Genomic DNA, 26,002 nt, shown 5'->3' on the forward strand with positions numbered 1-26,002 from the left:
CAACCACTATTATTAAACATGGGATGGCTGTGGAAATTAGCTTTTGCTGCAAACTTGATGTTTCTTAATAAATTCAGCCTAAAATTAGAAGGGAAATCAGAGCTTACACGCATAACTTATTCTGTTGTAAAGTCATTTCAATGGCAACTAGTATTTGAATCACAAATACTGTCAAGGTGCTCTATGTATTTCCTTGCCCATGGCTGTCAAAGTTTAAAATAAGAAGTGATATCTCCATTGTCACAAATATTTTCCACACATATAGATTATGAGCACAAACTCCAATTCCAACATTTTTTTAGATCTCAATGCAAATGCAAAGGAAATTTACATATTTCAAAATTCATTTAACAGTACAATTGAAGAGCATCCACCTAACCCTTCAATCAGAAGTGATTAACATGTAAAGTAACTATATGTTGAAATGCAAATATCTAGAGAAGAATCCAATGAAATTTTATAAATGACTGCCAAGCAATGGATATGCTTAATTAAAATCACATGCCCATGGATTGATATCAATTTTTGATAATACCTTCCACGAAAGAACATTTTCAAAGATGAAATATGTAAAATTTTATTACAGGTTGGGATTAACAGATAAGCATTTGCAACAGATTTTTTACAGCAACTTCATTGAGATAGCATTCACATACCATGCAATTCACCCATTTAGAGTATACAACAGATGCTTTGTAGTACACTCAGTTGTGCAATAATTAGCACAATTTTAAAATATTTTATTCACCCCAAAAAGAAACTCCATATCCCTCTGCAGTCACTCCACATTTTCCCCAACCCCCCAAACCTTGGGAAGCAAGAATCTGTAATACTGTCTCTACTTATCTACCTGTTCTGAACATCATGTATAATGGAAGTATATAATACACAGTCCTTTCTTACTAACTCCCTTCATTCAGGATAATGTTTACAAGGTTGGTTCATATTGCAGCATTTATCAGTGTTTCATTTCTTTTTATCACTAAATAATATTTCATAGCATGAGGATGCCACATTTTACTTATTCATTCATCAGTTGTTGAACATTGGGTTGTTTCCACTTTTTGACTATTATGATTAATGCTGCTGTGAATATTCATGTACAAGTTTTCATAGAAACGTTTATTTTCATCTCTTGTGTATAAACTTAGGAGTGGAATTGCTGAGTCATATGGTAACCCTAACTTTTTGAGAAAATTCCAGTCTGTTTTCCAAAGAGGCTGTACCATTTTATACTCCCACCAAAAGTGTGTGAGGGTTCCAATTTTTCTACAGCCTTGCCAACACTTTTTATTATTTCTTGTGCTGATTATAACTGAAGTTCATTACTGGAGTATGTTTTCCAGGTGATGCCCTAAATTTGATATTTGCTAGGAAGTGAGATCTTAATTGTAGCATATCCTGTTGTTTTGGTGAGGATGAGAATCTCCAAAACCATCACTGGCTCCCTTTCTTTTAAGTCTTTCCTATAGTTTATATCTCTCTTTGTATTTTACTACAAGCAGGAAGCCAAGTGGCACCTTCAACACTCTACTTGGAATTCTCCCTAATGAGATCAGAGCAGGCACATGTTTTACTTTTCACATTACTGAAGGTGTCAGTGCTGTGAAAGTTTGCCACTACCTACCAAGATCTTCCTTCCTCCAGCTGCCAATAACATTTACTTCACTTTTCTATAAGTCCCCACCTACAGCCTTGTCAAAGGCCACAAGGCTTCTATAGTTTCTGCAAAGCACTTGAGGTTTGTATTAGTACATGCCTACTTAACTCAACATCCACTGCCCAGTTTCAAAACCACTCTCACATTTTGGGTTTTTATTATGTTAACAACCTACCTCCAAGTACCAAATTCTGTATTAATTCTCTATTGCTAAATAACCAATTACCCCAAAACTTAGTGTGTTAAAACATTTACTAACCCACTGTTTCTGAGGGTGAGGAAGCCAGGGGTGAACGGGTTAGGTGGGTATTTCAGGCGCAATGTCTCACGTGAGTTTGCAGGCAAGCAGTTGGCTGTGGCTAGTCTTATTTGAAGGCACAGGTGAGGGAGCATCCCACTTCTAAGCTCACTCGCATGATTGCCAGGCCACAGTTCCTTGCTGGCTGTAGACCAGAGACTTCAATTACTTACCACGTGGAAATCTGCACAGCCTGTCTCAGTGTCCTCACTGTCTGGCAGCTGGCTTCCCAGAGGACAAAGTGACCTCAGAGAACACATCCCCAGTACAGAAACCAGTCTTTTCATAACCAAATCTTTTAAGTGACATACCATCACTTCTATCATACTCTATTCACTAGAAGTGAGTCACTCAAGTCCAGCCCATAATAAGCTCCATCTCTTGGATGGAAGCATCTCAAAAAATTTCAGAATTTTAAAACCACCTATTTCTGGACTCTCATTCTGTTCCACTGATCTCCATGTCTATCCCTTCACCAATATTACAGTATCTTTATTACTTTAGCTTTGTAACAAGACTTAAAGTTGGGTAGTTTGAGTCCTTTGACTTAATTCTGCTTTTTGAAAATTGTTTTGGCTACTCTACTTTCTTTGCCTTTGCACATAAATTTTAAACTAGCTTGTCTTTATCTACAAAAAATGCTACTGAAATTTTGGAACTGTGCTAAATATGTAGATTAAATTGAAGAGAACTGACATCTTAACTAAGTTTTCCAATCTGTAAACATGGTATATCTCTCCATTTAGGTCTTCTTTGTTGCCATCATTTCATAGTTTTCAGCATAGAAATCCTATGTTTGCTAGATTTACATATATGTACTTCTTTCCTTTTTTAAAATTACAAATAGAGTATCTTCTTTAAATTCATTTTCCAATTATTGTCAGCACACAGATATATAGTTTAAGTTTTGCAGTCTGACCTTCTACCTTGTGCCCTTGCAAAACTCAGTTCTAGGACCTTTTTTGTTGATTCCTTGGGATTTTCTAAGTGGATAAATCATGTTATCTGTGAATAGAGACCATTTTATTTCTTCCTTTCTAATTTGAATACTTTTTCATATTCTTGCCCGATTGCATTAACAAGGACTTCGGGTACAATGTTGACTAGGAGGTGTTGAGTGGACATCCATGACTTGTCCCTGATTTTAGCAGCATCCGGTTGATCATCATTAAGTACGATGTTAGTTGTGGGGTTTGGTAGATGCCCTTTATTAGGTTATCTTTTATTTCAAATTTTCTGAGTTTTTACCATGAATGGGTATTTGCCAAATGCTTTTTTTTCTGCATCAATTGATATGATCGTGTGTTTCTTTCTCTTTCTTTTTCAGTTTGGATAATTATGTTTCGATCCACCTTCAAGCTTACAGATTCTCCTCTGTCATCTTCATTCTGTTATTGAATCCTTTCAATGATTTTTTTAAAATAAATTTTTGTTATTGTATTTTTAGTTCTAAAATTTCCACTTGGTTCTTTTTTATATCATCTATTTTCCTGCTGAAACTTTTGACATTTCCACCAATTTCTGGAATGGTCACACTTTTTGAAACATTGGTGTAGTACCTACTTTAAAGTCTTAGTCTCACAATTTCATCTGTGATGTTCTGGAATTAGTGTCTGTTATGTCTTTCCTTATGAAGTACTGACATTCTCCTGATTTATGTATTTCATGTAATTCTGCATTGCATCCCGGACATTTTGAGTATTATGAGACTCTAGGTATATTTAATTCTTCTGGAAAATGTTGGTTTTTTTTTCAGCAGACAATTTAACTGGTTAAGTTGTAATCATTAGTTCCAGTCCATCTGCTGTGGGCTGTGGTCTAATGTCAGTTCAGTTTTCTAAGCATTTTCAGTGTGATTTGGATCTATCCCATATACCTGAGCAATGATCTACCCTGTTAGGGTCAGACCTATATATGTACAGTTGGGGTGAGCCCAGGATTGCACAAACAATATTATGAGATCATTTTATTAAGTTTCCTTTACTTTGTCAACACCCTGGTCTTCTGGTTAGAAATCCAAGGTTTTAGGTTCTCTCTGTTATACCCTCATGGATACATCTACCTCCAGGTCCAAGCAGCCAAAAGATAGTAAGAGAAGGAAAGCAATAGGGATTCTCTCAACCCTTTATGGCCCACAGTTCCTCTGACCAGAGATAAGGGTTCTCTCTCTGAGGTTTAGATGCCTGCTCAACCATTACTGACCTTGCCACAAGAATGCCTACGAGTTCCAGAGGGCCTCCTTTCAAATTCTGGTTTCCTTCCCAGACCTGCCTACTATCATTACTTGCCAGGGTCCCCACACAGCTGCACCATGCATTACTTATATTTAGCGTGAAACAGAAAACAGAGCATGCATACTCCATTTACAGCAGAACCAATACCAACCCATAGTTATTTTATTTTCAATGATTACATCCCTGGAGGATAAACTCTCAAACAGGAACTTTCTGAGAACACAAAGGGAAAATTCTGACTATAAGTTTCATCACTTTATCCATTTTTTTCCTCAATTTTTATTAAAAATTTAAACATACAGAATATTTTATAAAATGACCGATGAACACCTCTATATCCACCACAAAGAACAGTTTACTAATTTTTTTACATATTTGAAAATATGCTGCAGACATCATGACTTTTCAAACTTAAAAAATACTTTTGCATGCATCTCCTAAGAATAACATTATCCTATATAACCTCAACACTATTATCACTTCTAGAAAAATCAAATATACCACATATCTAATACCCATTCCATCTTCCTATTTCCTCAAATATTCCTCCAGATGTCTTTTATAGCTGTTTTATTTTTTCTGAATCAGAAGCCAATAAAGGAACACACTTTGCATTTGGTTATGTCTCATCTTAATCTAGAAGAGTGCGTTGTTGTTTTATTACATTGGCTTTTTCAAAAGTCCAGACCAGTTGTCTAGTACAAACTCTGGATTTGCCTATTTCCACACTGTGTAATTCAACTTGTTCCTCTATTCCTTGTATTTCTTTATAAAGGAAAACAAGCCTAGATAAGATTTAATTAGATTTTGGTGAAACATTTCGGCAATATGTCATAGACAATCATGTATGCTTCATACTGCATCTTATCAGGAGACACATAATGTTGGCTTATTCCACAAGTAGGACAACTCAGTTTGACGGATCCCCTTATAAAGGCAATTCTTTTGCAATTGGCGTCTGTGATAATTTGACACGATGTAAATAATATTCCCTGGAAATTTTTTTCACCTAATAGGTTTTATCGTCCATTAATTTTTGCCAGACTTAACTACATTAAGGAATGTAAAACGGCAATTTTTCCAAATCCATCATTCTGTGTACATATAAAGACGGCGTGCCTCATATAACTTCAACAGAGCTTTTTGCCTCTATTTTTCATCATCATGGGCTTCTTTTCCTTCTTAGTGTTATTATCAATTACAGTGATGATTCTTTTTGGTGTTTAATTGTCCTAAATTTGGCCAGTGGGAGCACTTTCAAGTTGGCTCCTGTGTCTGACATTACCCCATTAGTATCTGGCTTTTTTTTTTCTTTCTTCACAAAAGGATATACCAGGCACACTGTACACTTCTGTTCCAAATATGCAATCAGCCATTTCTCCAAGGAGCCCTGGTTCCTTACAGGGGAGAATGGCATTTAGAAACCAAAATCGGGGCACTAAGCATGCTCACTGCTATTGGGTAAAATGTTAAACACTGAGGTCTGTTTAAAAGCCTCCTTTTCCTTGTAAATACACTCAAATATATAAAACAATACTTTCTGATATGCTAAAATAAGTCAATTAAAAAATAAACTATACTTGGTTGGGCACAGTGGCTCACATCTATAATCCCAGCACTCTGTGAGACTGAGGTGACAGGATCCACTTGAGGCTATGAGTTTGAGACCACCCTAGGCAACACAGTGAGACCCTGTCTCTACAAAAAATTTAAAAATTAGCTGGGCGTGGCGGTACGTGCCTATAGCCCCAGCTACTTGGGAGGCTGAGACAGGAGGATCACCTGAGCCCAGGAGTTCAAGGTTGCAGTGAGTGCACCACTGCACTCCAGCCTGGGCAACAGAGCAAGACCCTTTCTCTGAAGAAAAAAAAAAAAAAAAAGGAAAGAAGAAAGGAAAAAAGAAAGGAACAAAGGAAGGGAGAGAAAAGAAATAGGAAAGTAAAAAGAGAGTTTCCCTTTGGGCAAAATTTTAATTTTAAAAACTAAATTCTAAATTAATAAAACTGTATTTTTTAAATCATAAAAGACTTTTGAAAAAAATGTTTTCCAAAACTGCATGTGTATATGCGTATATATGCATATACACACACATGCATTTGTATAAATGTACACTTACATATATAACCTGCTGATGGGGCAACTCATAAAAAGAACTTTATTATTTCCATGTGAAGAGTTAAATTTAAAGTATTTCTTTTTATCTTTAGCATCTCTTTATGAAAAGGCAAGCTTCTTATGTTGGCCTGCCATTTTAGAAAACAGGTCTTATACTTACTCACATTATGAATAACTCAATGACTGTTTTTAAAAGAAAAGTCACATATTAAAACATACTCTTATAAAGAGAATATGGTCTAATGAGAGAAACAAAACTTACATTCAACTATTTTTCATAATTTTTAAAAAAAGTTAGGCCTTTTACATTTCCTATGAATTAAAAAAATTATAGGTTTTTAGAAACCTTTGAATTTGTGGTTCTTTTAAAACTTGAGAAGTCAGTGTTCTCCATATTTTTATTAATCAATTTTACCATTACTTAGTGGTAACTAGCATATTCCCTGCACAAGTAAAAAAGACTGAAATCTGTTAGGAGTTTGTATTCTAGTTACAATTCTCCTGATTATTCTCCAATGGGAAGTCTTGGATTATTTGAGGTGAACTAAACCTCATAGGGCTTATCTCCTCTAAGATATCTCTGATACTGAGTAAGGGAGGAGTTGTAGATCAAAGGTTTCCCATAATCCTTCCATGTAAAGAGTTTTTCTTTATTGTGAACTTTTTTGTGTCTACAAAGGTTTGATCTATAACTATAGGCTTTCCCACATTCCATACACTTATAGAGTTTCTCTCCAGTGTGGATTCTCTCATGTTCAGTTAGGAATGAATACTGGCTAAAAGCTTTTCCACACTGATTACACTGATAGGGTTTCTCTCCAGTATGAATTCTCTGATGCCTATAAAGGTTGGATTTGCAACCAAAGGCTTTCCCACATTCTTCACAGGTATAAAGTTTTTCCCCAGTATGAATTTTCCGATGTTCATTAAAAGATGAATACTGGTTGAAGGTTTTATGACATTCATTACATTGATAGGGTTTTTGTCCAGTATGAATTCGCTGATGTTCAATAAGGGTTGCAATGCGTGTAAAGGTTCTCCCACATTCCAAGCATTTACACAGCTGTTCTCCAGTATGAAGTTTCTGATGTTCAGCTAGAGATGTAAACTGGCTGTAACCTTTCCCACATTCATTACATTTATAAGGTTTTTCACCTGTATGGATTCTTTGATGTCTATGAAGTTTTGCTCTACAATTGAAGGCCTTCTCACATTCACCACATTTATAGAGTTTCTCTCCAGTATGAATTCTCTGATGTACAGTGAGGGTTGAACACTGGCTAAAGGCTTTACCACATTCTTTACATCTATAGGGTTTCTCTCCAGTATGCACTCTCAGATGTTTGATAAGGGTTGAACTATTGCTAAATGCTTTCTCACATTCATTACATTTGTAAGGTTTCTCTCCAGTATGAATTCTCTGATGAGAAAGAAGGGATGATCTGTGGCTGAAGGTTTTCTCACACTCATTACACTTGTAGGGTTTCTCACCAGTATGAATTCTCTGGTGTTCAATAAGATAAAGACTCTGGTTGAAGCTTTTCCCACATTCACTACAGCTATAAGGTTTTTCTCCTGGGTAAATTTGGAAGCATCTTCTTAGATTAAAATTCTGTTTAAAATCTTTCCCAAAAGTGTAATACATATTGGGTATCTTTTCTATAGGAACACTCTGTTGTGTAACAAGAATTGTATTTGTAAATAAGCTTTTCCCCAATTCAAGACTTGTATGGTTTCCATCTTCATTGATGGTTTTCTCATGTGAGGCTACCATCTGCCTAAGAGGTTTCTTTTCTTGCTCTTCTTCTATCCTGCTCTCAAATTCCACAGCTTCTCCAAAGTTGAGGTCCCCATGACTATACTTAATGGATTCTTCCTTTATTATTCCCTGAGATGTTTCTTCTATAAAAATGTCCAGTCTGGGAGGCAATACTTCTATTTCAGGCCAGGTCTTGAAACCTGAAATGAATCAGAAGAATTAATGCCTCCCCAGCTGGAGAAGACAAACTGATGTATCAGCAGGTCAACAAAATTAGCAACAATATGCATAAAAGATGTTTAATATCATCTGATCTCAAATAGGGAAATGAATCTGCAGAAAAGCATGATGGATAATGGGAAGAGAGGTAAATTGGTAAAGGAATGGTGTGGAAGAATAAACTAGGCAAATTAACCCTGAAAATGAAGAGACTGAACCCTGGGAGACATAAAGTCAGACACAGAACAGGCTTAGCAGAAGGTAGGAAGATACAGAAAATGTCAGATGATAAGCTCATGTTAAATACTATGGGATACTTTAGTTTATAATCATTTCCACTGTGCATAGACTAGACAATGAAACAGGCAACTTGTCTTTACTTTCTCCTTCCTATTCATATGTTACTTTCATTATTTTCCAATGCTCTCTCTGAATCCCTATACCCAATAATTTTTAAATATTTGGATTGTTTTTCTTAAATTTTGTAATTTCATATGTGATTGTGATTTTCTTGAAGGTAAGTTTTGTTTCTCTCATTAGATCATATTCTCTTTTTAAGAGTAAGTTTCAATATGTGACTTTCTTTTAAAAATAGTCATTGAGTGATTAATAATATGAGTAAGTGTGGAATCTTATTTTCTAAAATGGCAGGCCAACATAGGAAGCTTGCCTTTTCATAAAGAGATGCTAAAGATAAAAAGAAATACTTTAAATGTAACTCTTCACATTAACTTTCACATCATAGTGTGTCAAAGGGGAAACTGTCTGTTAAAAAGAGGACATTGAGGGCCAGGCGTGGTGGCTCACACCTGTAATCCTAGCACTTTGGGAGGCTGAGGAGGAAGGACTGTTTAAGGCTGGAAATTGGAGACCAATTTGAACAACATAGTGACCCCACCTCTACAAAAAACATAAAAATTAGCCAGGTGTGGTGGCACACACCTGTAGTCCCAGCTACTCATGAGGCTGAGGCAGGAGGATCGTGTGAGCCCAGGAGTTTGAGGTTGCAGTAGCTATGATGAAGCCACTGCACTCTAGCCAGGCAATAGAATGAGATCCTGTCTCAAAAAAAAAAAAAAAAAAAAGGGACATTCAGGTTTTAAAAATTACAACAGCCCTGAAGCCTGACTATGTTGACAATATTTGATCTAAGTTCAAGATGTGATGCTCATTATAAAAAAGAGGAAAATATGGAATAAATCACCCATGTGCAACAATTTATCCCCAGTTATTGTAGGAGTAACAAGTTTTTCTTACTATCCTCCTTATCAGTTTTCCCCTTTTTATTTGACCATGAGGAGAAATAAACATACTCATTTCTTCTAATCCGCTATAACCAGAAGGTTGCACTCTCTATGTAGGAATCTTTTGAAAATAATGAAAATTTGTAAGAGATCTGAAGTCAATGTCCTAAATTTCTGAAACATGCCCAAGCCCCAAGCTCAGTTCCAATTCTAGGTGAAAAGATTTAGCTTGAGCTGATTTTAAGGTACTCTGGGTTAAAACGTGGTTTTATTTAATCAATCCATAATTGAAAGTAGATTAAAATTAGATCATTACAATTAGGTATTTGTGTATACTTAATATAATTTACACAACTTAAATTACACCTAACTGGCCCTGAGAATCTCAACAAAGCTCAGTATTTCCCAGAAAGTTTCCAGAGTACTGCCTCCTGATGACCTGCTCATCTATAAAGACTCCCTTGTGCCCATTTCCCGGTCTCTCACTCACCTATATAGGTGTCTGAAGGGACTTCTCCTTCCACAGGGCAGGGATCCTCTCCTTGTTGCAACTGGCAGATCACCTTTGGCATTGAAAATGGAATCCCTGCTCATGAGGAAAGAAATGGAGTTTGAACTAATGGCATGAAGAGCAATCCCAGGACCCACATAGCACTCACTCTGAACCTACAAGGCAAAGAAAGCAATGCTGGGAGGCAGAGTCAGCAACACCAGCAATTCTGAGGAGCTTTCAGGGTGTGTGTCAGGAGGAAGGTCTCAGTTCAGAGATGATATAAGGCCCTGGCAATGAACACTTCTAAGATGGGGCATTCCTCTATGTTTCTCAGAATTTCAACGGGATCTAGTCATTGGCATACTCCAAGGAGGCAACTTTGATTGGGGATGGAGTGCGCAGAGGACAGAGGAAGGAGAAAATAATAGCAAGAAGGGCATCACAACAAAAATGTACACTTTCGACTCTATAGCAATTTAACCTTTCCCAGGAGCACAATAGGGGAGAAAACTGCAGACCCAACCCCAAGGATGGAGCTGTAAGATGTTCCTGTAACAGATTCTTCATTATCTGCAAAAATTCTTACCCAATGAGACCAGGTTGTTGTAGTTCTCCAGCATCACCTCCCGGTACAAGGTTCTCTGGGCAGAGTCCAGGTCAGACCACTCGTCCTGGCTGAAGACCACGGCCACATCCCTGAATGTCACAGACTCCTGTAACAGCAAACCCATTCCTGTTCAAGGACCATCATCTTTGACAGAAGTCTTGGTAAGAAGTTGACACTGGGAAGTGTAGCAATCAATTCTGAAAATGTCTCAGGATTCTAAGTATTTCAAATCAACTAATTATGTAATTTTTTAACCGCCCATTAACTATTTAATTAAATAAGTGTTTACTGAATACCAAAATTGGGGGTAAAGACACATGCCACATGGGTGGGGGTAAGGGTAGGGGAAAAAAGGCAAAGTCCTTGCCAACAGGTAATTTAAATTCCAGCCCAGGATCATTCTAACTGGGTGAGCACATACATTTACCTTCTCCCTCTCACTCAAAATAGAAATTAAATAAAATAAAAAAATATAAATCAGAATATGTTGAGAGAAATGGTAGGAAACTAGGAAAATACCATCAGCAGAACAAAAACATGAAGGTATTTCTGAGATATCAAGCAAACAATAAAAATAGTACTAGTTAATATTTATGGAATATGTTAGAGACTATGATAGAAACCTTGTATATAGTATCTCATTTCGGTCTCATAAGTATCCTTTAAGTAAGATATTATAATTAAATCATTTTACAGATAAAAAACAGGTTCAGAAAGGTTAAATAACCTTCCCAAGGTAATACTGTGAGAAAGTGGCAAAGCTAGAATTTGAATTCAGGTAAACAGACCTTTAAGCTATATTGTCAGATGAGTTTCCATTGACTATGAAAATTAAAACAACCAAAGGACCTGAAAGACTATAAAGGTGCAAAGAAGGGAACTGTTGAGAAAGTAAGTTCTTCCAGAAGAACTCCAGTTAAACCCCAAAATGTGAGAATGCATGGGCTGGGCAGATAGCAACTCTTATATAAAAGAACCAAAGGAAGTAAAAGATGGGTACAATGCTTTTACTGGGCATTTTGCTGAGAATATATCAAACTGTAAAAAAGTACGTCATTCTGTCTTTGCATTTCTAGGATTCTACCATATGAAATAATCACACAACTGGGTAGGAATACTTGCTCAAGGATGCTTACTGCAATGTTACTTATAAGTTAATGGCTGTGACAGGCTGAATAATGAACCTGTAAATGTCATATGTATGACAAAAGGGACTTTGAGGATCTGTTTAAATAAAGGGTCTTGAGACAGGGAGATTATCTTGGATAGTCCAGGCAGGCCTGACGTAATCACAGTGATCCTCATAAGGACCCCAGAGGAGTTAGTCGTAAGAGAAGGCGATGTGGTGACAGAAGCAGAGACTGAACTACTGTGCTTTGAAGATGGATGAAAGGGCCACAAGCCAAGGACTGCAGGCAACCACTAGAAGGTGAAAAGGGCAAGGATACAGATGTTCCCTGCAGAGCCTTCAGAAGGAAACAGCCCTGCTGACAGCTTGACCTTAAGCCAGTAAAACTGATTTCAGACTTCTGACTTCCAGAACTGTAAGAGAATAAATTTATGTTGTTTTAAGACACTGAGTTTGTGGTAATTTGTTACAGCAGCAATAGGAAACTAATATAATATTAACACAATGGTGAAAAATGGAAGACAACCTACATACCTATCGATAAGGGAATGGATAAGCCAACTATAGCACATTTACTCCATGAAATGTTATGCAGCCATTAAATAGAATGTAGATCTGTGTGCCTTACATTGGAATTTGCCATTGATATATTATTGATTCATATGGAAAGCAAGCTATAAAACAATCTATATTTGTTGAAAAAGCCTGTATCTGCATATACATATGTATGGCACATGCAAAAATATCTAGAAGAATACAACAAGCTGTCACCCGGATTATTCTTTGGTATTTGTCGAGAGGGGCAGAAAAGCAATCTTTCACTTATTCATACCTTCCATTAGGCTTACTTTTTTTTTCTTTACTCTGTGTGTATGTGTTCCTTTCTTTTGAATTTTTTTATATTCCATTTTAATTTATATGTTGGCTTTTTAGTTATGTCTCTTTGCAGTTTTAGTGTTCACTCTGAGAATTTTAATATACATTCTTGGTTATTCATAGTCTATTTAGAGCTAATATATCATTGCACATAGAATGCAAGAACCTTTTAAGTATATAGGACACCACCACCTCTTCTTTGTGCTATAGTAGAGTTATAAAGATTTTTCCCAGTTCAGAGTTGCCAGGACTCTCCAGACTCACTGAGCGTACTTATGTAAGGCTTGTCTTTAAAGGCAAAGAGTACAATGCAGGAAGAGAAACAGAGTACAGGGAAGCGCTGGAAGGCCAAGAGACGTTCCATGCCTAGTCTCCCTTATTTGCACACACAGACTATGCCATGTCTCTGGATCTGTGTGAAGAATCTTGGTTTTGGGAGAGTTCAAAGGAGGAATTCTCATCAGGGGTCTTTTATGTAATCAAGCAAGGCATGAGAGATCATTTAGGCCAGTTGCAAGCCAACAGTAAAGAAGTTTACTGGGGATAGTCAGTGGCATTTAGATCTTAAACAAGATATATGCTGCGCTTATACTGTTTGAGCCAAAAGTCAAGAAACAGACATCCAAGCTTCCCCAGAGATGAAGACAGAGCTTTTCCAGTCCAGATGTAAATGAATTCTATCTCCATAGTTGTCATATACATGACATCTACCTACATTATAAACCCCACAATATTATAATTTTGCTTTAAACAGTCATACGCATTTTAAAGAAACGGAGAGAAAGAAGTGTTTTATATTCATCCAAACAGCTATCATTTCTAATGCTCTTTATTTTATTCCTTCCTAAAATCAGAGTTCCCATCTGACATATTTTCCTTTCAGCTTGAAGAATGTCTTTTAGCACGTCTTATAGTACAGGCCTGCTGGCAATGAACGAATTAGCTTAATTTTCTTTTATCTGGAAAGGCCTTTACTTCACCTTCATTCTTGAAGAATATTTTCACTAGAAAAGAATTCCAGTGAATACAATTGATACTTTTTCTTCTTCGGTATGTAAAATGTCATTATATTGTTTTCTGGCCTTTGTTGTTTCTGATGAAAAGCTAATGGTCATTCGAATATTTTTCTGCATAATTTTTTTTTTCTATCTGCTTTCAAATCTTTGGTTTTTGTCATTTGTCTGTGACAATTCTGCCCAATATGGTAGACACCAAGTATATGTGGCTACTGAGGACATGAAATATGGCTATTGGGAATTGAGATGTGCTATATGTATAAAATATATGCCAGATGATTTACTAAATATATATATACACACCACACACAAATATACACAGTAACTCAATAATTTCATATTGATTACATGTGGAAATAATATTGGCATATATTGGGTTAAATAAAATATATCATTAATCTACTTGCTTCTGTTTACTTTTTTAACGTGGCTAGCAGAAAATTTTGTATTAGATACGCAGCTTGCATTCATGGCTCACATCACACTTCTATTACCTAGCATTGGTCAATGATGCACCTAGCTGTAGGTTTCTTTGTACTTATTCTGCTTGAGTTTTATCAAGTGTCATAAATCTGTAAATTTATGTTTTTTACCAAATTTGAGAAATTTTTGGCCATTATTTCCTTGCAATACATTTTCTGTCCCATTTTCTCTCTCCTCTCCTTCTGGAATTCCAATTACATAGATATTAGACCTTTTAAAGTTGCTTTTTGGTTACTGAAGCTCTTTTTTCTACCTGTTCTTCAGATTGGATAATTTCTATTTCTTCAAGTTTCACTGACTTTTCCTTATGTTAACTTACAAAAGTTAAGCCCATCAAGTGATTTTTTTTTAAAGTTCCAGATATTTTATTTTTCAGTTCTAGAATTTCTATTAGTTTTTCATAGTTCATCTCCCCTCCTGGATTTTCTATTGGTTCATTTATTATAAGCGTATCTTCCCTTAAGTCCTTGAGCATAGTTATAATAACTGCATTAAAATCTTTATCTGTGAATTCTAACATGTGAGTCATCATTTTTTTTTTTTTTTTTAAGAGACAGGGTCTCACTCTGTTGCCCAGGCTGGAGTGCAGTGGTGTGATCATAGCTCACTGCAGCCTCAAATTCCTGAGATCAAGTGATCATGCCTGAGCCTCCCAAGTAGCTGGGACTACAGGTGTATGCTACCATGCCTGCTACATATTTTAAATATTTTTTAGAGATGAGGTCTAGGTATGTCACCCAGGCTGGTCTTGAACTCCTGGCCTCAAGTGATACTCCTGCTACAGCTTCCTGAGTAGCTGGGATTACAGGGACAAGCTACTACATCTGGTGAGCCATCTTGATAATGGTCTCTATTGATTGCCTTCCTCTTGAGTTTTGGTCACACTTTCCCGTTTCTTCATAGTCAACCTTATCCTGGACATTGTGTAGCATACAATATAGAGACTCCAGATTTTGTTATGTTCCTTTGAAGAGTACATATTTTTTTAAAGCAGGTAATTAATTTATCTGGACTCAAATTCCAAACTCTGCTATCTCTCTAGTAGGCAGCAGCAAAAATCTCTGTTCAGTTCTTATTTGGGCTACTTTGAGTCTGTCTTGTACATGTGTGATTCAGGGGTCAGCCAGAGATTTGGGCAGAGTCATGCACAGAATTTGGGGCTCCACTTCCCTGGCTCTCTCCTTTCCAAGATTCCTCCCATCCACTTTCCACCTGCTAAGGTTACCCCAAACTCTATCATATGGTCCTTCACACCAGTAAGACTGCAGGTTTCTAATTGAGTTTTAATCATTCTGTTGGTGCTGTGACCTGTCCCTAGGCAAAAAGCTGTAAAAACTGGAAAATTTACCCAGTGACAGTTCCTTTTTCCAAATGCAGATGGGTATCCAATATCTGTCTGCTTTTGATTTCTCTCTAGTATCTTCAGGTAGTTGTTTCTTAAATTTTGTCCAGAGTTTAGTTGTTATCCATAGATGAATTAGTCTGATGGGAGCCATTTCTCTATTATCAGAAGCTAGAAGCTCATGTATTATTTTTTTTAATATAGAACAAAACATTCATTAATGAGCCTAGGCAAGATGAGTAAATATAAAGAAATAATAAAATGAAAGACTCCTTGAATTAGTCCTGAAAGGCACCTTACCAATCATCTCATCCAGCTGTTCTCAGGAGTGTATAGGATCCCCCCAACCTCCCCAGGGTGAGTTTGGAAATGTGTGAGGGTATTTTCGTTCTCATAAGGACTAAAGCGGGGGGGTGCTACTGGCATTTAAAGGAAAGGATTAAAGTTGCTAATCATCTGGAACTGCACAAGACAGTACTGCACAATGACAGCTAATACTAATAATGTTCCCACTTAGAAACAACGATTGTCTACGATGTATTTCTAAAATGCAAAATAAGAATCTGGGTTGCAGCAGGTAGCTTTGTAAGGAGTTACAAGAAACTTGATGTTTCTTAGGTTTTAAGCAAAGGAAATTGAATTGGCTCATTTACACAGAAAAGCGACTGAATACCTCCAGGAAAACTGATAGTCACAGAACTAGACTTGGAAAATGAGCAGAAACCAGGAAGGCCAGACAACGTTCTAGATCATGGCCAGGATCACACTAGAAAACCAGGCTTGTGAGAACACTATTGCTATTGTCATGGACATGTAGATGGTACAGCCTCACCGCCACCACCACTGGCACTAGACAGCCACTGCTTTTGCTGTGCCGTACCTCTTTCTTCCTCTAGAAACTCAATGTTACTGCTGCTACCACAAACCACCTGGGTGTACTCTACATTGTTCCTGTTTCTTTGCATCCCTAGCTCTTGAATCAAAGTCTGGGGCAGGTACAACTGATTGGCCAAGCTTGGGTCACAAGCCGGCACCTTACCTATAAGGAAGGAAAAGCAAGAATCTATTGATTTTAGCTTCTAGATTGTGAGGTGGGCTGTCTCCTACTAGGACTCAAAAAGAAGGGAATTCATCAAAGAAATGTGATTTAGATGTATGGCAGTCAAAAAATATCAGCTGTAGGGCAACCCCATATTTACCTAATTTCTAGTTGTGGGTCATGACATCTTTGAGAAGAGTTGCTTAGCTCTACTGGGACTGGAACAGGTGACTGGAAGATTTTCAGGCATGCCCAGCCATGGGCTCAGAGATCCTGCCTCAGCCTATCTCTTATTAGATTTAGTGCTACCTTCCCCATACCCGAGAGATCACAGGAAAGAAAGCCTTATACAGGAAGCAGTGTTGGAACTATGTCAAAGACGGCTGAATTGAAAGAACAGGGGAGACGGTAGGAAGCACAATCTTTCAATAGGAGCCAGCTGAAAGCACTTTGTTATGAGCTGACCTGTGTCCTTCCAAAATTCACATGTCGAAGTCTTAACCTCTAGTAACTCAGAATGTAACTATATTTAGTAACAAGGTCTTTAAAGAGGTAATTAAGTGAAAATGAGGTTTTTAGGATGGATCCTAATCAAATATGACTGGTGTGCTTATAAGAAAAGGAGATTAGGACAGAGACAGGCACATGCATACAGAAGAGACCACATGACAGGGGACACAAGAAGGCAGCCACATATAGGCCAAGGAGAGCAGCCTCAGAAGCCAAAACTGCTTGCATATGATCTTGGTCTTGTAGCCTCCAGAACTGTAAGAAAATAAATTTCCATTGTTTAAGCCATCCAGTCTCTGGTATTTTGTTATGGCAGGCCTAGCAAACCAATAGAAGCTTCTTGCTGCTATATGCAGACTATTCATAGCAACCCATATTCTATCTTTACCTCCAGTCCCATCATCTTGGGCCTTAGAACACTTCCAGCAAAAAGGCATTCTCTTTCTTTTTAAATTTTTAAAAAGTGTACAAATTAAACAAAATCCCTTCAGAAAAATTTTAAAAACTGAAAACAATGTAAATCCTATTATTCAGACTTTTGTTCATGGTTTAAGAATATATTCCAGAATTCAAATCCAATTACACATACGTGTGTTCTTTTGACTATTTTTTAAACAAAAGGAAAACATACACATGCGAAAGAATAGAAAGAGTACAAAAGAACATATACTGATGTGTTAAGTATTCCCTCCTAGCCCAGATTATCAGTCCCACTCTACAGGTAACTTGCATCAGTTTGTTTTCTCTCTCTCCAGAAAGCTTTTTTTTTTTTTTTTTGAGACAGAGTCTCACTCTGTTGCCCGGGCTAGAGTGCTGTGGTGTCAGCCTTGCTCACAGCAACCTCAAACTCCTGGGCTCAAGCAATCCTCCTGCCTCAGCCTCCCCAGTAGCTGGGACTACAGGCATGTGCCACCATGCCGGGCTAATTTTTTCTATTTTTAGTTGTTTGGCTAATTTCTTTCTATTTTTAGTAGAGACGGGGTCTCACTCTTGCTCAGGCTGGTCTTGAACGCCTGAGCTCAAGCAATCCTCCCGCCTTGGCCTCCCAGAGTGCTAGGATTACAGGCGTGAGCCACCGCACCCAGCCACCAGAAATTTTTTATTCAAATACATACACATACATACATGTATGGTTTTTTGTTTTTTGGTTTTTTTTTTGAGACAGAGTCTCACTTTGTTGCCTGGGCTAGAGTGAGTGCCGTGGCATCAGCCTAGCTCACAGCAACCTCAAACTCCTGGGCTTAAGCGATCCTACTGCCGCAGCCTCCCAAGTAGCTGGGACTACAGGCATGCGCCACCATGCCCGGCTAATTTTTTCTATATGTATTTTTAGTTGTCCAGATAATTTTTATTTCTATTTTTAGTAGAGACGAGGTTCGCTCAGGCTGGTTGCAAACTCCTGACCTCGAGTGATCCACCTATCCCAGAGGGCTAGAATTACAGGCGTGAGCCACCGCGCCCAGCCCATGTATGGTTTTTTAATGGAAAAATTCTCAATCCTGATTTACTTGTATTTAATGGATTTTGTCACATCTGCATAAATAAACTTCATTCTTTTTAATGACCTCATGATACATTCCACTGTATGGACACCTACCATAACTTATTTAACCATTTCCCTTATTGATGAGTGTTTAGATGGTTTCTGTTTTGTGCTGCCCCAATGCACAATGACCACCCTCACACAGATATCCCTGGCTACATGTACACCTACATTTGTAAGAGAAACTGCTAGAGATTGAACTATTCAGTCAGAGTCTATGCACATTTTTGGCCCTGACAGATGCGGAAGAGTATACTTTCCCATGATAACCACACCAATGTCTCTCTCATCTCAAATGTTCTTTGTATAATGTGACATTGACATTTCTCCCACCAACAAGTCAGTTCTACGTGTCCTCTCCCTGAATCTGTGCAGGGGCTAATAAATGCTATAACCAGTGGAATTAAGTGGAAGTGATGCCATGTGACTTCCGAGTGGAGGTTAGTAAAAGAATACACCTCTCAGCTGGCTAACTGGATGTTCACTTTTGGAGCCTAGCCACCATCTTGTAAGCCTAAGACACATGGAGAGATTACAGCAGATGTTCCATCTAACAGTCCGACCTAAGGTCTTAACCACGAGCCAAGAGCAAGCATCAACTACCATATGTGTGATAATTCAAATGATTTTAGCCCAGAGTCTTTAAATCTTTCAGCTGAGACTCCAGACTTTGAATGGTAAGCTGTTTCTCCTACCCAGTCTGCATTCCTGAGCCAGAGAAACTGTGAGAAATGATAAATGATCATTGTTGTTTCACATCTCTAAGTTTCCTACTGATACAACATATATATCCTTCCATGTTAAAAATACAACTCTACTTGATAATGTTAAAGTACTATGTAATTGGTATACCAGCAGGAGAAGAAAGAAAGAATGGAGCAGAGGAAATATCTGAAGTAATAATGGCTGAAAATTTTCTAAAATTAGTGACAGACATCAAACCACAAATCCAGAAAGCTCAGAGAATGCCAAGCAGAATAAATACCAAAATATCCACACCTAGGCAAACGATATTCAAATTGCAGAAAACCAAAGTCAAGGAGAAAATCTTGAAAGAAGACACAGAAAAAAACATTGCACCTATAGAAGAACAAGAATAAGAATTACAGTAAATTTTCTCATTAGCAACAGCGTAGACAAGAAGAGAGTGAAATGAAATATTTAAAGCATTGAAAGAAAAAATTGCCAACCTAGAATTCTATATATACCCTTCAATACCCTAGAATTTCTACCCCTTCAAAAGGGATGAGAAATAAAGGCTTTCTCAGACAGACAAAAACTGAAGGAATTCATTACCACCAGACCTGCCTTCCAAGGAATGATAGAAGAAGTTCTTCAGGGAGAAGGAAAATAATACATTTCAGAAACTTGAATTTCATAAAGACAGGAGGACTGACACAGAAGGAATAAATGATAAAATAGAATCTTGTATTTTTCATATTCTTAGTTGATTTAAAAAACAACTACTTAAATTAATAACAACAGTGTATTATTGGGTGATGATTATAGCATATAGATGAGTGAAATGAATGATAGCAATGTCATAAGAAATGGGTGGAAAGAACTGGGAATGCTCTCTTATAAGGTACCTGCACTACCCATGATGTAGTACAAAGTTATTTAAGGTGGACTTACATTAGTTGTAAGTTTACATTGAAAACTACAGGGTAATCACTAAAATTTTTTTTAAAACAAAGCATAATTGATATGTAGAGACAGTGGAAAGGTCCCTGATTGCCATACTGATATAAATAAATGATTGAATAAATAAGTAAACAGGGAGAAGTGACAATCCTCCATGCTGATTTCCAAATGATTTATTTAGATTCCCTCAAGGAGGAGGAGCATAACTCACCACTCCTTAAGTGTAGGCTGTACACAGAGTCTTCCTTCCAAACAGGACCACATGGGACAGAAAAACAAAGTAACTGTATAATGGAGAAACCTGACAAACACTACCTTAGTCAGGTGATCAAAGTCAACATCAATAGTGACGAGTCACGTAATTAATATGCAATTTTGGTATGATGTGGTGAGAATGACACTTTACCTCTGTGGTCTTCCTCCCCCAAACCCACAATCCCAGCCTAATAATGAGAAAAATATCAGACAAATCACAACAGTAAGGCGGTCTAGAAAATGCCAAACCAATATTCCTTAAAGCTATTATGATCATTATAAACGAGGAAAGTCTGAGAAACTGTCACAGCCAACAGGACCTAAGACATGAAAACTAAGTATCACATAGTGTCCTGGATGGGATCTGGAACAGAAAAAGGACATTAGGTAAAAGCTAAAGAAATACGAATATAGACTTTAGTTAATAACAATGTATTAATGTTGATTTATTAGCTGTAACAAACGTGCCATACTAATGAAAGATGTTAATGATAGGGGAACCTGGGTGCAGGTATATGGTGATCATGCAATTTCTCTCTAATCTAAAACTGTTGTAAAAAATTTAAGATTTTTCTTTTTAAAAATAGTGACAATACCCAAAAAAGGTACTGATTTACTGCAAAAAAGATATAATTAACAAACTATGACTATTAAGCAATCAATACCAAATTCCATGGGCCTTTCCCCAGATGATAAATTATAAATTAAATGGAAATAGATAGGTAGTAGTTATAAAATCTGCAAAGAATCTTTTCCAAAAATTATGTTTTGCTGTTTAATTTTTCTAACAGTAGTGATAAATTTGCCCCTCAGTACGCTTAATTAGGGCAGAACTTGAGATTGGATATTACCATTGAACTGACTCAAATGGGGTAATGAGGCCTGTGATTGGGTCACCCTGGATCCCCAAGACACTTCATCAAAAGGGTTAGGTACTGAATTAGCTATCCACAAAAGACCGGCTCCAAGTTGTAAACAAACTCTTACGAACCTGTCCTTAACTATAATGAAGTAAGCCTCTCCAGCTTGGGAGTGTAGGAAATCTCAGATAATGAGGCGTTCTACCTTTGGGCAGAGGGTAGCCCAGATAATAACCGGGTATTGCTTCACACTGCATTTTGCTGCTCTTTCTATTTCACTTTCCTGAAATGTCCATCTCCTTGTAATTAAAGAATCAAAGTCAAGTCTAGCCTAGTGAAGAGAAGCATACCAAATTTGGCAGGTCCTAAAATAATGCTGCTGCTGCTGATACTAGTAATAGTGACAGCTCCATTTACTGAGATTTCATCAAGTACCATGCACTGTTCTCTGCATTTTACATATACTTTCTCAGACCATAATGCTAACAGCATAGACTGTCTTGTCTGGATTCAAAAGCCAATTGTATGACCTTGATCAAGTTACTTGCTTCTCTGTGTCTCAGTTTCCTCATCTGTAAAATTCCGTCCTATTATAAGGATTAAATGAGTTAATATATGAAAAGAATAAATATTTTGTACATAGTAATACATAGCACCTGGCACAAAGCAATGTTTGTAATTACTACTGTTATTAATGCTCACATCAACTCACTGAGGTATATATGTTATTAACCCCACTTAAATTAAGGAAATGAGGCACAGAGAGATAAAATAACTTGATCACAGTCACATGCCTAACTTGCATCTGAAGCCATTAAAAGTCAAATTCCAAAGTCCACATTTTTAACCTACAGGCTACCACTGCTTTTTAGAAAAGCAGTCAGTGAAAAAGAGGTTTTGGGGTATGGCAGAACAGAAAACCTACACAAAGGAGGGAACCAGGAAGGAGAACCAGTGTTGGGGGAAAGATGGAACTTCCACATGGAAACATTTAATAAAGGTTTGAGAATGACAAACTGGACTCTATGAAAAAGGTCAGGCCTGAGGACAGAGATTTGGGGAAGATATTCAGAAAGCTGAGGGTTAAAGTAATTAAAACACATCTCAACATGGAAAGAACAAGAAAAAAGGGTCCAGGTAGAGAGTCTAAAGCAGTAGAAAAACAAAAAGAATCAGAGGAGATAGAGGCATTGATTAGTCAGATAAGATGGACATTTAGGCCAGGCACAGTGGCTCACACCTGTAATCCTAGCACTTTGGGAAGCTGAGGCAGGAGGATGTCTTGAGCCCAGGAGTTCAAAACCAGCCTGGGCAACATAGTGAGACCCCATCTCTACAAAAAATAAAGAAAAAAATAGTTGGGCCTGATGACACATGTCTGTAGTCCAAGCTACTTGGGAGGCTGAGGTGGGAGGATTGCTTGAGCCCAGGAATTTAAGGCTGCAGCGAGATATGATTGTACCACTGAACTCCAGCCTCGGGACAGAGCAAGGCCCTGTCTCTTAAATTAAAAAAAAAAAAAAAAAAAAGACATTTGGACAGTGTAGCATCATAACTACACCAGGCAGAGGAAGGCTCCAGGCCTGTGTCCTCCCAGTGTCAGCCTCAAAGCCCAAGCCAAGCTGACTCCTTCTGGGATACCCTTAGTCTTCCGGAACCCCAATATCAGTTCTGGCCTGCAGTGTCAACTCAAAATGCCCCCACTTCTGGGATGTTTCCCCTGAACCTACTTGGACATTTAATCATATTTCCTAAGATCAGTACCATGAATTCCCTGAAGAATGTACATAGGATCCTGTACATAGTCAGTGCTCAATAAATGTTTATTGAAGGTATCTTTTGGCCTTCCCATGTCTTTGGCCCAAGTGTGACTATATCCTCTGTGAAGTCAAAGCCTGTCTAACACTCCCTATTCCTCACCAAGCACCTATTGTAGCAGGAAGCACATATGCTCAGAAATGACTCAAATTTTGGTCACAAAGTGAGTTTGGGGTAAGTTAAAAGGGTTCTGGAAACAAAAGAGGTACATTCCTCAGGAGCCCCTGGAGATGCCTAGGATCCTGAGAAAAACTTTTGAAGCTCTGGATTATCCATTGTTTCCGCTGGATAGAAAAGTAACTGGACAAAGTATGGAATCATGTCCACCATCTTTGAATCTAGAAGACAATTTACAAAAAGACAAAACTTTACTTACTGTCACCTGAATGGGCAACAAATCCACAGCCATTACTTCCTTCTTAGTTTTCCGCTCAAGGTAAATCTGGAAAGAAAAAATGGTGTCATGAGGAACTGCATTAGGGATGGCTTGAAGAGAATGGCCACCAACTCCCAACAAAGCCACCAAGCAGAAAGAGTATTTACCAAGCTGATCTGCCAAGCTCCATCCCTTCTCTGTATTAACCAGACCTCTAATTTCTATACACTGATGCTCTAACCTCCACCTTAGAGCCTATTAGCCACCTCTAAGCAAACTATGACTCAACCACAGATACCTAGAGTCCTTAGATAGCTTATTCACCTAGCAGTCACAGTGAATGTGAATTTCTTGGGGCTGCCCCTTTCAAACTTAGCTAGCCTGATCTAAGCTCGCTTGCCTTGCCTCACCCTTTCCTCCCTGTGCAAACCACAAAAGAGGCTGGCCCACATTTCCCCCTCTCTCTTTGCCTCCTGACTGACCCCAGTGCTTGGCCCTTCCACGGAGTACTGTGTTCTCCCCAAGGAACTGTAAATATAATACAACCTGTAAAGTTTCCCAGTCTCTCTCTCTAGATCTGGGTCTGGGTTTATCATACCTTACCCATGGTACCATGATTAAAACACTGCCCCCACCCAAGTCACGCCAGATTGTTGTTCCACTGCCGTCCTGAATACATACTCCGCAGGTGCCACCTCCTATAGCATCCACAGCCGGAATCAGCTCCCCAAACACACACCCAGGTGGGAAGCGTGGGCACCCCACCCGCCTAGAGAGCAAGGGCAGAAGAGGCCTGGATGAGTCAGGCAAGTGTCAGTCGCCTGCGCCGACTCCGCGTGAGGCCGCAGTGGGTACCTCCGGGTGCCGCCCTGGCTTGAGCAGCAACACACCAACTCTGCCGCGTCCTCTCCCGCGGGCCCGCCTCGGCCCGGCCGAGAAGCTGCGGTCGAAGCACTACTCACAGCTGCCCTGTGATGCACACCTCCTCCGCGCCAGGAGGTCGTGAGTGCTTCCCGGGTATTATTTTTAATCTTCACAACTACTCTAAAATAATAACCACTGCTGCCCCATTGTACACATGTGAGGGAGACTGAGAACTAGGGGGCTGTGACCTGCCCAAAGACACCAAAACCCCAGTTAAATTTTGTCAAATTTCCTGGCCACTGTCGGCCTCGGTTTGTTCATCTGTAAAATGGGAACAGCGTACAGCCAACCTATCTGCTATCTGAGGTTTAGTGAGTTAATTCACTTAAGGCACTAGACAAACCTACGTTCTCCGTAGGTATTAGCTATTGTTCGTTATTATTTGTTTCACTAAGAAATCTCAGAAAAGCAGCCACAAAGGACCGGCAGACACGCCCCCCACGGGTCCCGGCGCACCCAGCTCACCTGGCAGGGGCGCTCCCTCCCCGCAGGCCTCCCGGAGCCGGCGCGACGCCCGCGGGGCCCGGCCGCCCAGGCCGCTCGCCGCCCCGCGCCTCGGGACCCCCGGCCGCGCGGCCCCGCCGCGACTCCGCACGCCTTCCCACGCGCCGGAGGGAGGCGCGGGCTCCGACCGCGGCCCGGAAGAGGCAGCTGGGAGCGCGTCAGCCCCGGGTGGACGGGCCTCGCGGAGCCAGGACGCCCCACACCACGCGCCCCCCACAAAGGCCGCCAGCGTCCCCGCAGCCCCGGAGACCCGCGAGAACTACGACTCCCGGCATGCCTCGGGCCCCCGCCGACTGCGCTTCCCAGAAGGCCCCGCGGTGCGCCCGGCGACTTCCGGGAGAGAACAGCGCCCGCCCGCGCGAGCGCGCGCCTGCTGTGGGCGGGGCTGCGCTTCGGGGGCGCGCGGGCCGCGGCCAGGCGGGAGAGGGGGCGGTGCTCGCTGCGGGCGGTGCCGCCTAGGTCGGCGGGCCGGCTTGTTTTGTCAGCGGCAAAATGATTTGGAAAAACAAAACCTCACTTTTTTTATTTTTGAGACAGGGTCTCTCTCTGGAGCCGGGACTAGGGCGCAGTGGCTGACCGTGGCCCACGGCAGCTGCTGGGCTAAAGCGGTCCTCGGCCGCGGCCTCCCAGGGTGCGAGGGTCGCAGACGGGGTCCCCGCGCTGGCGCAGGCCGGCGTCAGATGCCCTGAGGAGGGTCGGTGTGCCGCAGCTCCCGCCACCAGTGCTGATCAGTTTTAATTATTTGAATGCGTACCCTACGCGGAAGGTAACATATGCGTAGGTACAGTGTTTAGACTAGTAAAGTGAATACCACATACCCGATACTTGGCTTATGAAAGAGAACTCAACCAGAATTTTGGAAGCCTTATCCACAATGCTCTCCAGTCATTTTCCTGAATTGCTCACAGTATTCCCTTGTTTAGTTTGATGATAATTCCATATGCATCTGACCCTAAACGTTTAATGTTTACTTTTGCAAAGTTTTTGATCTTTATGTAAACAAAATGCACTCTCTCTATATATATATTCTTTGGTGACTTATATGTTCAACACA

At 39.4% G+C, this 26,002-nt stretch overlaps 1 protein-coding gene across 1 annotated transcript; it reads right to left on the bottom strand.

Moving 5' to 3' along the window:
* Window positions 1–6,265: 6,265 nt before the first annotated feature.
* ZNF354C (zinc finger protein 354C) lies at window positions 6,266–24,978 on the bottom strand. Its single transcript, XM_045527758.1, has 5 exons — window positions 24,910–24,978; window positions 23,521–23,586; window positions 10,609–10,735; window positions 10,020–10,115; window positions 6,266–8,266 (listed from the first exon to the last, which is right to left on the bottom strand). The coding sequence occupies exons 2-5, from the start codon at window positions 23,551–23,553 to the stop codon at window positions 6,852–6,854; spliced, it is 1,671 nt and encodes a 556-aa protein (XP_045383714.1). The 5' UTR covers window positions 23,554–23,586; window positions 24,910–24,978; the 3' UTR covers window positions 6,266–6,851.
* Window positions 24,979–26,002: the final 1,024 nt, after the last annotated feature.

The sequence above is a fragment of the Lemur catta genome, chromosome 16 (assembly GCF_020740605.2).
Source record: "Lemur catta isolate mLemCat1 chromosome 16, mLemCat1.pri, whole genome shotgun sequence".
Classification (NCBI taxonomy): Eukaryota; Metazoa; Chordata; class Mammalia; order Primates; family Lemuridae; genus Lemur; species Lemur catta.

What these genes read in the sequence shown, in the direction of transcription:
- ZNF354C (XM_045527758.1), bottom strand. Translation starts at nt 23,553, where the DNA reads ATGGCTGTGGATTTGTTGCCCATTCAGGTGACA. An exon ending in TGTTGCCCATTCAGGTGACA is followed by an intron (nt 10,736 to 23,520) that starts GTAAGTAAAGTT and finishes TTGCTGTTACAG; the next exon opens with GAGTCTGTGACATTCAGGGA. An exon ending in CAACAACCTGGTCTCATTGG is followed by an intron (nt 10,116 to 10,608) that starts GTAAGAATTTTT and finishes CCTCATGAGCAG; the next exon opens with GGATTCCATTTTCAATGCCA.